The sequence below is a fragment of the Mastigoproctus giganteus genome, chromosome 10, assembly GCF_048544385.1.
Source record: "Mastigoproctus giganteus isolate SK-2022 chromosome 10, ASM4854438v1, whole genome shotgun sequence".
Lineage (NCBI taxonomy): Eukaryota > Metazoa > Arthropoda > Arachnida > Uropygi > Thelyphonidae > Mastigoproctus > Mastigoproctus giganteus.
This window is the reverse complement of record NC_143584.1, coordinates 131725875-131743727: the sequence shown is the minus strand read 5'-3', so window position 1 is coordinate 131743727 and position 17853 is coordinate 131725875. Positions and strand designations below refer to the sequence as shown.

Here is a 17853-nt window from a genome sequence, read left to right as displayed (position 1 = left end):
GTAGCAGTAATTCCAGATTAGATGTAACAGCTGTGTGGTACTACATTCAGGGTAATGGAAAATGAAAAATTCTTGAGTTAATTGTGCAGTCAGATATGAAGTTCTCTGAGCAGTGCAGACAGGCTGCCAAGACAGTCCATAGCATTTTGTTAGTGATATATATAGAAATTTTGCCTGTAGCGATAATGAGTTGATTATTCCATCATATAAGGCAATGGCTAGGCTGCATTTTGATTGCTGTATACAGGTCTGGAAGCTTCATTTGTGGAAGGATGTGGATCTGTTAGACTATATGCAGAGTAGGACAACAAGACAGGTGAGGGGAACAAAGGGGTGACCTTACCAGGAAAGGTTTGAGTTCTGCAAATTGCAGCATCTGAAGACTAGACATCTGTAAGATGATATGATTAAGGTGTCTAAGGCTCTTAGCAGATTTACTAAGGTAAGCTCAATGCTGATGGACTCCTTTCTCTTATGAGGGGGCATAAATTCAAAATTCAGGAATGAGCACAGGAAAGATGTGCTCAAATTTTTCTCAGCCAGTGGGTAGTATTTCCGGAACAAAGTCACATCTGGTATTGTAGACCTGTGGTTTAAATAAATTTGAGGGGAAGAACTAGACAAAACTGTAGAAGGAATGGATAGGTGATGTGGGAAGTGTTGACTTTTCTTTTTTTTTATTTGGCTGATACTGTATAAGCTTATTATCTTGTGTCATTTGTCACTATTAAAAGAGACCTTGGAGCTAGAGCCTTTTATCAGAGCTGAGCTGAATGACCTCATTAGCGATTAGCCTTCTCCAAAGATAAATTCAGACTTTTTCGTCTGAAGACTTGAGCAGAAGTACGTGGTCAATAAGGTGTCTGTTTCGAAAAAGTAGCCAAGTTTCGGCAGCATTCTTGACAGTATTTATTCTTGGTCAATAAGGTACCTCTGTTGAAAAGGAAACCAAATTTTGGCAGCATTCTTTACAGTACAATATCTGCTTTGCTACTGCCATAATATTAATGGAGTTTTTAAGGTAACGTCACAAGTACATTACATCTGATTGGTGTCTCTTCAATGACTGCTCTCAGTGAAGTTTGAAAGCTGTTCTCTTGTATAGCACAAACTTAAAGTCATCCATACCCATTGTCCTGTCTGTATGTATTTCAACTAAAGGAGATATGCTATAACATGGAGACACTGCACAAAGAAATTCAATACAGCATGCATCATTGAAATATCTGCAGTGACTTCAAATTCGTTTTATGTTAATGGGCACGCACAGAGGAATAACAAAATATTGTTGTTCCTGTGCCTATGGGACAGCCATTCTACTACAGATCATTACATCAGATATGACTGGCTTCAAAGAAGCACCTATCAGCCAGCAAAAGGTAGTTTGAAAGTTGTTCTTTAGTTCTAATAAAAGAAAATTATTCATTAATAGTAATAATTTTCCTTCCACTTGTTATCATTAAACTTGTCCGAATGGAGAGTTTTGTAAAAGCAATGGATAACATGAATTCTAAAGAATTTCATTACTTAAGTGAGAAATTTCTAAAGATCAGTGCTTCAAAAGTGAATGAAGTATTCTTTGTGGAGCCTCAAATCAGAGCACTTCTGATTCATTGAAGAAAATAAAGCTTTGAAAAGGTCCCGGTATATTTGAACTAAATGCATCAGAGGTCTTCAGATGTCTTTATGGAAACCTTTTGGCACAAATCTCCCGTATACAAAGATGGAGTTCAGAAACTGCTCATGCATATAGTGAAATGGTATGATATATTGCTGAAACTCAAATTCACATTTACCCTGTTTTTCTAAAAACCTTGAAACAATGGTGATGAGGAGGGAAAATGACTTTATCAAAACCTTAAGTCAATGGAAAATCTCTACCAAAAATGGTATGAATTATGTTGGCAGACTACTGTGAATACTATACCACTACTCTGGACAAAGTGTACCAAAGGAAATCATCTGCACAACAATTTTAAATTATATATATATATCGAATGGTTATAAAGTAAGTTTCCCTATTCAGGAGACCCTAGTGTCAAAATGGTTAGAGATAGCGCTGTGAAAATTGGTGAGTGTGTCATTTAGGGTATGGGGAAGCGATTTGTAGAATAAAAAAATTTGTTCAAATTTCTGCCACCAGGGGATAAATTGGCACTGTAAACATGAGATAGAATACTTAACTTAGGATTAGATTTTAATATCAGAACTTAGAAATCTGCAGTTATTGTTCTATGTGTTTTCCTTCACTTGAGATGACATTCTGAAAATGGAGGACTGTGTGTGACTTAGTTTCACATAGCATCTCATTGGGGGATGTTGGCTACATGTGTTTAATGCTTGCTTTCAAATTGACAAGCATCTGTATGCCGCCATGGTAAACTGTCTTTCAGATATCCCGATAGCTAGAAATCACAGGGATTGAGATTTGTTGATCGGGCTTGCCAGAAGTGCGGAAAGTCTCTAGAAATGATTCGATCATTTCCGAATGTTCAACAAAGCAGTTCCTTCACTTGTCGACCAACGTGAGGAGGGGGCACCATCTTGCATGAACACTACAGTCTCCAAGCATTACCTTTCTTGCAGAGTGAGAATAATGTGATCTCTTAGAAGAGCGCAGTACTGTGCATTAGTTACTGTACACCTTACAGGGGGCCATGAGGTGTATATTCTTCAAAGAAAACTGGTCCGATTATAAAATCTTCTGTGAATCCACACCATACTGTAACATATGGACTTTGTAGTGGTCTTTCATGCACAGCAGATGTGCCAACTGGGCTAGCTAGGTGGGTAAAGTGCCTGCCTGGCAACCCAATTTCCCAAACTTTTGCAACTCTCCTTATTTTAGGAGGTTAATAGATACCTAGTTCTTCGGTCATCACAATCATCCTAACATGTCACATGTCGCAGTAACTTAGGTCATATTGTGCCATATATAATGTCTGTAAATTGAATGGGTTCCATGGTCAATTTGCTGGATGAAAAACCCAAGCTTCTTGGAGGAAAAAACCTTGCTACTATCTCCTGACACCAACTAACTTAGCCATATTGTTAAAAAGACCCATAAAAATTCCTCACATCATTGATGGAATTTGAACTTGGGTATTTTCCACCCAGTGTGGAGGAGGAAAGTGATTATACTAACTTTGCTATTCATGAGGGTATAAGGTTCAGAGGGATTTATCATGTGGAGCTACTTCATATGGTTCAGACTCGAACTTTTGGTTTTTGCACCATAAACTATCAGTGCTGAATCCTGCACTGATGTAGTGGACAATTCTGTGTTGCCCACACTCTAGAAATTCAAATAATTCCATATCTTATAGCTTCTAAATATTTGAACATCAGTAAAAACACCATTTTTCTTTTTAAATCTAATATTTTTTTCTGCATAGGTAATGTATCAGAGTTATTATTTTGTTTAGGGAATGATGTGGTGCTTGGTCCTAGTCAACCAATTTGCTATGTGACAATGGATAATGGCATACCTCTTGAACAAGCTGTAAGCCGCCAGAAGCTACGTGGAGGTTCCGGTGTTTTAGCTGTAAAAGTAATTCCAGATGGACCAACTAGAGTATTATGCATAAGTGATATTAGGCAAAAGGTAAACTTCATAATTCATAATTTATGTAACCTAATGTTGGATTCATTTTAATGGGATTCAAAAATCTTATTTTTTAATATTTTTTGTCAGATATCCTTCTTTATACAAAACACCTTTCACAAATATCTTTTCCTGTTTGAATAACAGTATAACATCTATTTTAATTATTAAAAAAAAAAAAAAAAAAAAAACATCCCACAAGCCTTGCTTGGTGTTTTCACATCTTGATCCCTTCATGATGCAGATTGAACGTGATTATCAAACTTAACGGAAAAATAAAATTCCCACTGATATAATTCTAATAGTTATATAAATTTAAATTACTCTGTTTTTGGTGTACTAATTACACTGCTAAAAAAAAGTTAATTGATTAGTTAATTTATAACATAACATTTATTTATTTATTTTATTTTTAACATTTTCAAAGTGCAATATCTTCATAATAAATTTTTAGGCCATTTAAAAATCATTTGTTGATTATTTTAGGTCATACTGAGAAGTTATGCTGTTGGTTCAGAATCACATAGATTCGAAAGCAGAGCACCCAGTTGGTATGGGTGTTCACTGTCAGGTTGAGTTAGTTTGGTGTGACCTAAGTACTGGGATAACATAAATTGATAGTGGGAATATACTGTAGGCCAAAAAACTGTGATGAATATACAGAGAGATAGTGAGGAGTAAACCAGAATGATCTTGACAGTTTTTAACTTTCCAGATATTGACTGGAATTTATGATTTGGTCACTCATATAGTAGTAGAACTTTTCTCAATTTATTAGATGTATGTTTTCTACACCAAAATATTAAAGTGGCCACAAAGGGAAATCAAGGGAATATGTGCAATGGCTCTTCATGCATTAACAATCTCCGGATAAAGAACCACCAGATAGTAATGATTACAGTGTATTGATGTACAATTTATTAAGGATATAATCTGTGACATTGTTTGCAAATGCATCATTACTGCATAATTTAATTTTAAGACAAACTGAAATTTGTATATTTAGGCATAATTATTAGAACATTTCATATTGTAAAATCCTTTTCGAGTTGGCTTCCCTTATGCTTCAAATAAGTAACATTTCCCTGTTAGAAAAGAATGCTCTTACTTATTTTTCAATTCAGTACCACCACTCAGGCACCACTGTTTTTTAAACCATTTGGTACCTGTGGGTACCTGCTCACCTACCAGCACTGTGTTGTGCTGGTGTTTTTTGTTCTCTTAGTGGAGAACAAAAAAAAAAGACTAGGTATAATTGGACAATCCAATATTGAAGCTCACTGAGCAGTGCTAGCAGACTGCTAGGACAGTTCATTGGTTCTATCAACATTTTTCAGGAATTTTGCCAGCAGGTACAAGAAAGTGATTATACTTAGTGTAAGGTAGTGGTTAGGCTACATCTTGTTTATTGTACACAGATCTGCAAGCCTCATTTTAGGAAGGGTATGTATCTGTTGGACAGATGCAGAGAAGAGCAGCAAGACTAGTCATGTGTCTACAAAGAATATGCTTATCAAGAAATACTTCCATTTAGAGCATCTGGAACCTAAGCATCTGCAAGAAGACCTGATTGATGCATTTAGAGCTTTAAATGGATTGAGAAAAATAAATAAATACTGTTTTCATTCCTACTCTTTCTTGGATGACTGATATAAGGGGACATATTTTGAAAAAAGATGGTTGCAGAACAGCTCGGCACCTCCGTAGCCAGGTGGGCAGGAGCAGCAGTGCGTAGCACACGCTTCTTGATTAGACCGGGGTTCAAGCCCTTTACCACCAAATAAAGAGGATACAGAAAGGTTAGAGAATGACCACCGCACATCCCCGGAGCAATATGGCCTTAGTTGCTAATGCTCCTAAAAACCAAACAACAACAGCAGCAGCAGAACAGCTCAAACAGACATTTTCAAGTAAATGCACTAATTGCAGCCAGAAACAAATTCTAATAAAATGCTATTGTTTATCAGTTCATTACACTATCAGTTCATCACACTTGTCTTTGTTAAACATTTAGCAGTTTTTTACTATTCTAGATGTGTTTTTTAGTCAAAGAAAATAGGTTGTTTGCTGTTTACAAAAATATACCTGTAATTAAATGTAATGCAATCAGTGAATGCAGTAGTTTTTATCCTTCCAAGAGGTAGATGTTTGTAAATAAGTGATTCAGTGATATATTTTTTTATTATATCTCTGATTGAGAAGTATGGGATAAATTGGAAATCTGCAGTAATTAGCAACTGAAAAGTTCTGGTATTTATAAAAATTTCTTCTATAACTGAATATATCAAAGCTTATATGCCGTATACACTTTGAGAGGGAGATGCTGAAAAAGTAAATGTCTAGATCAGAGGTTCCCAACCTTTATAAGACCGCATACTAGTCAACCACATTGGTATCTTATGACATACCTGTGTGTTAATTTATGAGTATATAAGTCTATTTTGAAAAGTCACATAAATAATTAGGTAAGGAAAACCAAACTATTCTACTAAAAACAGAAAAACAAAGTTATTAATTAAGAAAATACAATTTATAAATGAGGTTTTTATATTTTCACATAACATGTGGTTAAACAATTTCCTCTTTATTTGAATTTTTTTGTTTCTGTTTCGAATTTTGAATCTGTTTTGCTTTTACTAGTGAATGGATATCTGGATTGATTAGTATCAATTTCAGTCGAACATCTGATTCAATATTCGTCAAAGTTCTATATTTATTTTTCATTGCAGGCTTTGCTGAAAATCCAGCCTCACACAAGTAAGTCGAATTAAATGGTATTAAAACTTTCAGTGCTTGCTCAGACAGTAGTGGATATTCTTGGCAGATAGCCAAAATTTTGTTAAGTTTGAACTCTTAAACTTCAACATTAAGCCCCCAAAGACACTAAATCTATGAATGACTCCTTGTACATTGCATCTTCTGGGATCTCATTCGGGAATGCGAAAAGGTTCCAAATTCAATTCTGTACTGTGAAGTCTTCCTGGAAATATTTTTAAAAACGTGTGTGAAGATTTTAATATGTTCACGGATGTCGTCAGTCACATTTTTGGTCATAGATATGTTATTTTCTTGGATAAAATCATGAAGTGAAGATAAAATGCTCATTGTTTTTTAATACTGCTCTTCCATTAGTTTTAAATTTTCTTTTAAAAGCATTAATTTTATCACTAGAATCAAACAGTGTACTAGACGTTCCTTGCAAACTCAGATTCAAGTCATTCATTTGGGAAAAAATATCCACTAAATAAGCTAGTCTGCATAACCACTCTTCATTCAAGAAATTATCTTTTTTGGCATCTTCTGATTAAAGAAAATTATATACTTTGGAGCGCAACTCGAAAAGACAATGAAGGACATTTCCTCAAGAAAGCCACCTCACTTCTGTGTGGAGTAACGGTTTTTTTTGAGCACTCCCCATTTCGTTGCAAACAGTGCTAAATAATCGGTAATTAAGAACTTGAGATTTTATAAAATTCCCTGTCTTTACTGCTTCATCTAAAACCTTTTTTAGATTAAATGGCATATTTCTTGCAGCTAAAGCTTCACGATGAATTACACAGTGCACAGACTTGCATGCTGGTGCCACTGTCTTAATTTTGGTACCTACACCAGATAGCTTTCCAATGATTGCACCTGCTCCATCTGTGCAAATTCCAACACATTTTATCCAATTTAGGGGAGGTATCCATGGACTGAAGATGTGCAAATGTGACCCCAATTCCCAAAGGAGGATCAAATGGTGGCACAAATAATTACAGACATGTTAGTTTAACTTCTGTTCCGGGGAAATTAATGGAGGCACTGGTTAAAGAAGCACTGCAGGATCATCTAGACAAGACTTCAGTTATAATTCGGACACAGCATGGGTTTGTTAAGAGAAAATCTTGTCTGACCAATTTGATCGGATACTATTATGTGGTCACAAAGAATAATTTTGATATCATATACTTGGATCTTAGGAAGGCTTTTGATACTGTTTGCACATGAAAGATTGCTGTACAAATTGGAGCAGTGTGGCATTGGGCAAGTTTCTCCTATAGATAAAGGAATGGTTGAGTGGGAGAAGACAGAGAGTGGTAATCATTGGACTAATGTTATTAGTGGAGTCCCTAAGGCTTCAGTGTTGGGTCCATTGTTGTTTTCTGTATTTATTAATGATATTGATGAAGATATATAAGGCTTAATGTCTTATATACCTTCAATAATTCAAATGTTGGCAGGGTTGTTAATGACACTAATTACAGTACGCTACTGCAACAGGATCTAGAAAAATTAAGCAGATGGGCTGAGAGGCGGCTACTGAAGTTTAACATTGAAGTTTAACTTTACATTGACAAATGTAAAGTACTGCATATGGGTAGCAGTAACTCCAGAGTGTTAGAGAATGAAAAGGAACTGGGAGTAATTGTGCAGTCAGATATGAAGTTTTCTGAGCAGAGCAGACAGTCTAGGTGCCTCCGTAGCCAGGTGGGCAGGAGCAGCAGTGCATAGCACACGCTTCTTGATTAGACCGGGGTTCAAGCCCGTGACCACCAAATACGGATGATGTGGAAAGGTCAGGGAATGACCACCACATATCCCTGGAGCAATATGGCCTTAGTTGCTAATGCTCCTAAAAACCAAATAACAAACAAAAACAAGCAGACAGTCTGCAAGAATAGGTCATGGTGTCTTGTCAATGATATACAGAATTTTTCTAGCAGGGATAAGAAGGTGATTATCCCTTGTATAAGGCAATGGTGAGGTCACACTTTGAGTACTGTACACAGGTCTGGAGGCCTCATTTTAAAAAGCATGTAGAGCAGCTGGAATGAATAAAGAAATGGGCAGTGAGATTGGTGAGGGGAGCAAAGGGGTTGCTCTTACCAAAAAATGCTTAAGTTCTGGAAAAATGCATTTGGAGACTAGTCACCTGTGAGGTGATCTGATTGAGGTGTATAAAGCCTTGAATGGTTTGAGTAAGCTCATTGCTGATGGAATTCTTCCTCTTGCTGAGTTTAATCATCTGAGGGGACATAAATTCAATTTAAGGAAAGGCAGTTTTGGAATAGACGTGTGGAAATTTGCCGGTAGCCAGCTCGTGGTTGATTGCTTGAACAAACTTCCATTTGTATTTGTAGAAGTTGACAGCTTAAATAATTTCAAGACAAAACTAGACAAACATTTGGAGAGAATGGATGGGTGAAATGGGAAGGAATTTTTTTTGCTCAGTATATCAAAATAAGCCTGTGTATCAGCAATACAGAATTACTAGTGAACTGCAACACAAATAGAACTATCAATACTTCCAATTATTTCAATTGCTGATTGGGCCAAAATATTCTCATTTTCACAGCAGTCTTGTAAAGATCACTGTGTTTATAGATCTTGCCAACAATACTCCAATTACAGGTACTCCTTAAAATACACCAAATGTAATAAAACTGAAAGCACCAGCCCCAACAAAGAAGGTTCAGCCTCATGCAGTGACTATAAATATAAACCAATTGACACCATTAGAGTGAGCATTTTCAGACCTCCATGCAGATGATTGTCAGACCTCCATGCACTAGACTTCCAATTTTTGGCCAAAAAAGAAAAGATGAAACCAGACTGCTAATCAGATTGGATCCAAGAAGCAAACAGAAATCATATTCATGCTTTAAATTCAAATGTATGATCTAATCAAACAGAGTATAGTCTTGTAATACTCCAGAAATATAACCCACCAATTTAGAATTACACTGTTTAGCGACAGGGCAGAAATAGCATAACTACTGGTTGTATAGGCACTGCCATTCTTATGAATTCCCTACCTGACATATCCCACTGCAGACCTCATGAAGGCTGTAGCTGTGCAGATTGCTTTCGGAATCATGTTTTCCATAGTTTCTGTTTATCATTCAACAAACAAGAAATGATCTCCACTACTGTTTCCATTTTCTTAAAATACAGACTACTTTTGTATTTGAGGTAGAAATTATGGACCACTTTTATGTGATGATAATGCACTAACCTGTTATGTTTAGTGAATTTCCTGTAAGTTGAGGCTTTAGCCCTAAATATTTTCAGTCTTTCCTATATTCTTCATTTTATGTCTTATGAGCCACTAGTTTTATGAATGCTTGTAGTGAGAAACTATATTCATCCTATACTACTTTTTTTTTTTTTTTTTTAATTCTCTTGCTTTCTTTTTTTTTAAATTTTGTTTATTTATTTTTTTACCACTTGTGGTATCTATTGTTTTATTCTTTTATGTTCTAGATATTTTGTTACATCTCCTTTTTGGTTGTGGTTTCATTTTGGCTTAGTTGGTTAGGCAAGTTATTTCACCATTTTGTTTGTACATTTTCCTTTCCTCTGTTGAATCAACCATGAACCACATGCCTACCTGCATTATGGTTTCTCTCCCATACGCCTTTTGGTGTCAACTTCATAAATTTCAGATCTATTAATTTTATTAAATCCTTTCTAATGCCATTTTTTAATTCTGTATTTCACTGCATGTGCTTTGTGTTAGAAACAGAGACTATATTGTTATTTTTTCATACAGTTCTATGGTTGACTCTTGATAACTTCAGGATTGTGTGATAAATGACAATATACTTATCTGTTTTAATTTTTATTTGTATATTTTCTGTGTTTTTTTTTTTTTTTTTTTTGCTGTAATTTCTTTAGTTTCATTTACTCTTTTTCTGCATTTCTTAGCACTATTACTTATGTCACATATATTTATTATGGTCATTGGGTCTTTCTATCTGTCAGTTGCCCTTGTCCATAAAACTCCCTCCCTTTTTTCCTTTTATATAATATATTGTTTATGTAAATATACATGTCATCATCATCATCATCAGCCATTTTCAATCCACTGCAGGATGAAGGCCTCTCCAGCAACTTTCCAGTTCCTTCTGTTTTGAGCACTGGCCATCCATTTACTACTCAAAAACTCATGAATTTCATCTATCCATCTCCGCCTTTGTCTTCCAGGTTTTCTTCTAGCTCCTCTTGGGTACCATTCTGTTATTTTCTTAGTCCATCTGCCATCATGTCTTCGAGCTATGTATCCTGCCCAAGACCATTTTAGTTCTTTAGTTTTGATAAGAATGTCCTTTACTTGACTTTGCTGCCTACTCCATGTGTTTCTCTTCTTATCTAACAGTCTGATTCCCAATATAATTCATTCCATTCTTCGCTGTGTAGTTCTTAGCTTCTCTTCCATTCTTTTGGTGAGTGCCCAAGTTTCACTTCCATAAGTCATGGTGGGGAGTATACATTGGTTCATTATTTTACGTTTCAGACAAACTGGGATATTGCTCTTCAGTATGTGACTATATTTCCTGAATGCTATCCATCCAAAATTTATTCTTCTCTTGACTTCCAGCCATTTATCATTATTACAGCTAATAACTTGTCCCAGATAAGTATATGACTCCACCTTTTCAATTACTGCTCCTTCAATCATTATTTCCCTTTCTGTGGCATACTTGTTCATCATTACTTTTGTTTTAGCCATATTCATCTTTAGTCCAAAATCCTTACTAACTGTGCATAACTGATTAAGATTTTCCTCTAATTCTTTGGGATCATGGCTTATGACCACAATGTCATCTGCAAATCGTAAATGGTTTAGGTACTCTCCGTTCACATTGACTCCTTTCTGCGACCAGTCTGATCTTCTGAAAGCTTCCTCAAGGGCAGCAGTAAACAGCTTTGGAGATATTGTATCTCCTTGTCGAACTCCTTTCTCGATTTTAAATTTGCTACTCTCTTTGTCTAGTCTAATAAAGGATGTAGCACTCTCATATATTTTCTTCAAAATCATAATATATGGAGTATCTATGCCTTGTCTTTCCAGTGCCCGAAACATTGCCTTATGCTGTATGGAGTCAAATGCCTTTTCATAATCCACAAATGCCAGGCATAATGGTGTTTTATATTCATTTGCTTTCTCCATTAGCTGTGATATTACGTGAAGGTGATCCATAGTTGAGAATCCTGTCCTAAAGCCAGCTTGCTCTTTCGGTTGATTCTCATCAAGTATTCTTTCTAATCTGTTAGTAATGACCCTTGTGAACAATTTGTAGATATGGGATAACAAGCTAATTGGTCTATAATTTCCAATTTCTGATTTATCTCCTTTCTTATGCAGCAAATCTATGATTGCATTATTCCACTGCTTAGGCATCACACCTTTTCTAATGCACTTTGTGAAGAGCCTTGCCAGTTTTTGTGTTATGTCTCTTCCTCCCAATTTGAACAACTCTACAGTAACTTCATCTTCCCCTGGGGCTTTCCGATTCTTCATTTTCTTCAATGCATGTTCTACCTCATCAGGAAGAATATCGGGTATGTTGTATGTGTTGCTAATTTGCAATCCATCTTCCCCACTGCTGGTATCATTCCCTCGCTCCTTGTATAATTCTCTATAGTAGTCTTCTGCTATTTGAATTATGCCTTCTCTGCTGTTTATAAGTACACCATCGCTATTCTTCAGTTTCTGTATTACTGCTCATGGCCGCTGATTTAAATCTTTGTTTTCCCTTAATGCTTGTTCTACTTTTCTTGTGTTAAATCTTCTTATGTCCTCTCTGAGTCTCTTTCTAATGGCTTTGCATAACTCAGTATACTCAATTTTCTCCCTGTCAGTGTTTTTCTTGCTCTTCATTTGTCGTCTTTGGTTCATCATGACAAGTGTTTCTTGACTAATTTTTTCTTCTTTGGATTTCTGTTTCCCTATAGGTTTCTTGGGCTTTATCACTTTCAAAAAGTTGTAATATTCCTCGTCGATATCTTGGTCCTCAGCAGTCTGCAGAAGCTCAAACTTGTTCTTAAGTTCCAGTACATACTGCTTTTTCTCCTCTTCTGTTATTTCAAAGTCCTTTGTATTATTTACTCGAGTCAGTTTTTTCCTTTCCTTTCCTACATCTATATCAAGTGTACATCTTACCATTCTGTGATCACTTCCAACATTTACCTTATTCAGGACGGTAACATCATTCACAATATATCTTCTGTTAGTGAGGATGAAGTTGATTTCATTAGTTGTTAATCCATTTGGACTCTTCCATGTCCACTTTCTGTTCACCCTTTTCTTGAAAAAAGTGTTCATTACTGACAGTCCTTGAGATTCTGCAAATTGCACAAGTCTTTCACCTCTTTTATTTCTTTCACCAATTCCAAAATTTCCTATAGTTCCTCTTTCTGCACTGTTTTGCCTTTTTCCAACCTTAGCATTGAAGTCCCCCATAATAATAGTGTAGTGGGTTTTCTGCTCATCTAGAAGACTCTCAGTTTCAGTGTACATTTCTTCAACCTCTTCATCATCATGGCTCGATGTTGGTGCATAAATCATTATAATCTTTAGCTTTTACCTCTTAGAAATCTTGAATATTAGTCTTGACACCCTTGATGTACGTTTGAATTCCAAAATGTTGTTTTTAAAATCTTTATGGACCAGAAACCCAACTCCACCTTCACTCCTTTCACTGTTTCCATTGGTGTACAGCAGATTTCCACTTGATAAACTTATAAGTGATTCATTTCTTCTTCTTGTTTCAGCCAAACCGATGATATTCCAATTCACATTTTCTAATTCCTTTTCCAGCTCTAATATCTTGTCTTCACCGATGAGTGATCGTACGTTATAACAGGCCAAGTTCAATTTCCGTGCATGGCAGCCTGGTCATACCCAGAGATTCTTAGCACCCTCTGCTTCCACTCTGATCCTCTCGCTGCCGTAAGAGGGAGAGTGAAAGCTGCTGGGGACTGACGGCCATTTGTATTGTTGTGCTCTCATTGCTGGAGTGTTTGGTCTTTTCCTCTTCACGCTGACCAGGCGTCTTGAAGAGAACCACTCTACACGTTCGTTGCCACTTAAGTGACGTAACAGGGTTAACATCGAGAAGGTGTGCATGAGTGGATTTTAGGGAGGCAGGCCAACCGGACTTCTCCTAAATCTTCTCTAATACATGTATATTATGTAAATATACATATGTACATATATACATGGAAGCTGAGTATAATGGTATATAACTGCCTGAAATTTATCCTGTGTACCTAAAATAAATATTCAAATCAAAAGTCTCTCATTTTCACATTATTAGACATTATATATTTTTTCTCATTTCTTTTTTTTTTTCTCAGCATCTTATTTCAAAGACCTCGGAAACCTCAGACTGGGTAGTTATTGAGGAATGTTTGAAAACCATTAATTCTTCAGAACCACTTGCATATAGCACTGCTGCTTCTCCTAGTACTTCCAATAAATCTGATGTAATAAATGTAAAACCTACAAGCAATAAACAGCTTGAATTACAGGTAATTTGTATTCCATGTTCTTTTAATTACAAAGCCAGTAATGTAATTTGTTAGACGGATGATAAACTTTCATGTCAGTTTTTGCAAAGCAAAATAATACAAGAGATTAAATTAATTAGAATAGGTTTATTTATTTATTATACTGTGCATTTATTTTGTTCTATTTCTATGTTACTAATACAATGTACACAGTTACAAAGGATGAATGAAATAGGCAACTGGCTTCTCTGTGTCATGAATTAATTCTTTATACCACCATGAGGGGTGATGATGGAGTTATCCAAATTTTGGATATACATTTTAATCTCCTCTCCCCATTACTCACTCACTCCCTCAATAGGGTATTCTGAAAAAGTGGGCTTTGGGGCAATTGAATTGCATTTTTCAAGGAAGACATGGAAATGGGAAAGCCTTTCTTCCCAAAAAAATAAATAAATCAAGAATGAAAAGCAATAAACCTTTGCACCTTGGAAATGCTCTGAAAGTTTAACAAGAAATAAGTAATGAGACCACCACTTCAGTGGAATGTCATAGTTTTTTAGCCAGTATTGACAACCTGTACAGTCGTATTTCTAAATGCACACCAATATATCTTGATTTCTGGAGACATTTGAAAACACACAGGATATGCCAAAACTGTGTTAGTTTAATATCTTTAGAAAAGATAGAACCCATCAAAAGATGGGTTCTCTATGTTCAATATGTTCCAGCCAAACTTATTTTACCAAACCCTCCCCTAGAGCAGCAACAGTCCAGATAGCTATTAATATCCATATTACAATCTGCTCCTTGTGTATCCCATCAACTTATTCCATCCAACAAAATGAGATAGATAATCTCATAGCATAAAAACCGACACCTTTTTGTGTCCTGGGTTACAAAATATAAATGGTTACAATATGCTATGAAGTAATAATCACATAGATCAATGAGGAAAATGAATTGCACAAATTATAGGCAATAAGAACCTTTTTGTCGTAAATGATGGGTCACCTATATATGTTTACCTTCCTTCCAGAACGAATGCTGCAATAGATTTGACATCTGTTCAGAAACTGTGTATCCTACTGTAAAGTGTAAAATTAACAACTACCCACTACATAGCAACCATTTTCCAATAATAATTAAATTACTCAAGTCCTCTTTTTGCCCTAGAAAAAAATCTCTTATGGCTCACTGAAGCAGATTGACAAATCTATAAAAAAATTAGCAATACTTTACCCACAAATAATTCAGAAAACTTCAACTAATGAAGTTGATGAGTATGCCACACAACAAATATTGCATGCTTCTAAAAAAGCCAAACCAAAATTCTCCTCAAAACAGTCAGTACACCCAAAAATCTTCTGGAGCACTGAATGCCATACAGTTAAAAAGAACAAAATAAAGATTGATCAGCTTTCATCACTGCTCAACTAGTCTTATTCAATACAAACTTGCTCAAGCAAGAGAAGGTTTGTTAGATGCTGCAATAAAAAAGATTGCTTGGATCCACTTAATTTCATCTGTAAATGAAGCAACCCCAAAATGTAAAATTTGGAAAACAGTTAGGAAAATGAGTTGAATATCAGACTCCTCATATGCCTATCATGGAATGGACAGGAATATGAGTATTGCTGAACCCTCACAAATTATCAGCATTTTAGAGAATTTTGCAGCAACATCACTAACAGAAAACCATACATCAGCCTTCCGAAGAAGGTACAAAACCAATTCAGGAAGACAAAATTTAACTTTTTATTTGAAAAGAAATAAAGAATATGATCTACCTTTTACTATCCATGAGCAATGTAGAGTCCACTCAATATCCTAGTGCTGCAGGACCAGAGGGGATTTACAGTAGAATCATTAGTCACTCCTTAATCTGTTTGTTAGGCTTTGTTTAGAAGATACATTTCCTAAACAATGCCATTATGCTATAGTACGTTCTGTGCAAAAACCAGGTAGAGATATGATGAACCTGACTAACTATTCCTATTCCCAGTGTGACCAATGCAAAATTCTCAAAATGATGGTAAACCACTGATTGGTATGGTATCTAGAAAAACATCAACCTACTATCCATGAGCTATGTGGAGTCCACTCAACATCCTAGTGCTGCAGGATCACAGAGGATTTAGTGTTGAATCATTAGTCACTCCTTAATCTGTTTGTTAGGCTTTGCTTAGAAGATACATTTCCTAAACAATGCCATTATGCTATAGTATGTTCTGTGCAAAAACCAGGTAAAGATCTGATGAACCTGACTAACTAACCTTTAGTTAGTTAGTCAGGTTAATCATCTTTTCTTCTTCTTTGGTCCTTAGCTGGCAGCTGGGGGAGGCGGTTGGCCACGCAACCAGTATGCTGCTGTAGGTGCCGCAGGGTTTCGGACTTGCTCTGTGATGTTCTTCCATACCTTACGATCAATGGCATCAGTCCTGGCCTGGTTAAGGTCGAGACGTCGGCTCTTCAAGTCATTTTCCACTTGCTTGGCCCACGTTTTCCTAGGCGCGGTCCGTTGGATGCTCCATTGGGTGGGTCGTTGTCTCCAAAGGAGTCTGGATGGTATTCTGTTCGTGCCCATTCTACATACGTGGCCAAACCATCTAAGCCTTCGCTTCTGGATTTGGTCGGCAATGGTTGGTTGCTGTTGGCATCTGGCGCGGATGGTATCATTAGTGATGCGGTCGCGAAGAGAGATGCCCAAGATCTGCCGCAGGCATCGCATTTGGAATACCTCAAGTTAGTTCAAATCTAACTTGAGACAAATCCATGTTTCCGATCCGTAAAGAAGAATGGGCAGGATCATAACTATGATTAACCCTTATCCATAATTATGAAAGCTTCCTTGGACTCAGGGGAGGTCCCCATGGACTGGAGGTGTGCAAATGAATTACCAATTCACAAAGGCGGTTCAAAAGGTGACACAAGTAACTACAGACCCATTAGTTTAACTTGTGTTCCAGGGGAAATAATGGAATCACTGATTAAAGAAGCATTGCAGGATCTTCTAGACAAGACTGTAGTAATAGTTAAGCCACAGCATGGGTTTGTCAAAGGGAGGTCTTGTCTGACCGATTTGATTTCTTACTATGATGTGGTCACAAAGGAACTGAATGCCAAAAATAATTTTGATATCGTATACTTGGATTTCAGGAAAGCTTTTGATACTGTTGCACATGGAAGACTGCTGTACAAATTGGAGAGGTATGGCATCAAGGGTAAGCTGCTACAATGGATAAAGGGATAGTTGAGTGGGAGACAACAGAGAGTTGTGATCAATGGACACTGCTATTCGTGGACAAATGTTAGTGGAGTTCCCTAGGGTTCGGTGTTGGGCCCATTGTTGTTTTGTATATTTATCAATGATATTGATGAAGGTATATCAGGTTTAATGTCCAAGTTTGCAGATGATACAAAGGTTGGCAGGGTTGTTAATGACAGTAAAGACAGTAGGCTACTCCAACTGGATCTAGATAAGTTGAGAAAATGGGCTGAGAAGTGGCAACTGGAGTTCATCATTGACAAATGCAAAGAACTGCATATGGGTAGCAATAACCGAAGAGAAACATACCAACTGGGTGGTACTACACCCAGTGAAGTGGAAAGTGAAAAGTCCTGTGGATAATTGTGCAGCCAAATATGAAGTTCGCTGAGCAGTGCAGACGGACTGCTAGGGCAGGTCTATGGAGTCTTGTCAATGATATATAGGAATTTTGCTAGCAGAGACAGGGAGGTGATAATCCCGTTATACAAGGCAGTGGTCAGGCCACACCTCGAGTACTGTGTACAGGTCTGGAGGCCTCATTTTAGGAAGGATGTAGAGTTGCTAGAATGAGTACAAAGAAAGGCAACAAGATTGGTGAGGAGAACAAAGGGGTGCTCTTACCAAGAAAGGCTTAAGTTCTGCAAATTGCAGCGCCTGGAGAGTAAGCATCTGTGAGGTGATCTGATTGAGGTGTATAAGGCCT

General features: G+C 36.6%; 1 protein-coding gene across 5 annotated transcripts in view; it reads left to right on the top strand.

Annotated features, from left to right (window-relative positions):
- LOC150079291 (intermembrane lipid transfer protein VPS13D-like) overlaps nucleotides 1-17853 on the top strand; it is a 1618665-nt gene that overhangs the window by 1479274 nt on the left and 121538 nt on the right. For all 5 annotated transcript variants that reach the window (XM_090383928.1, XM_090383929.1, XM_090383926.1 and 2 more), the window contains 2 exons: nucleotides 3426-3604; nucleotides 13727-13900. In XM_090383928.1, coding sequence (XP_090240054.1) covers nucleotides 3426-3604; nucleotides 13727-13900 — 353 coding nt within the window. The remainder of the gene's footprint in view (nucleotides 1-3425; nucleotides 3605-13726; nucleotides 13901-17853) is intronic.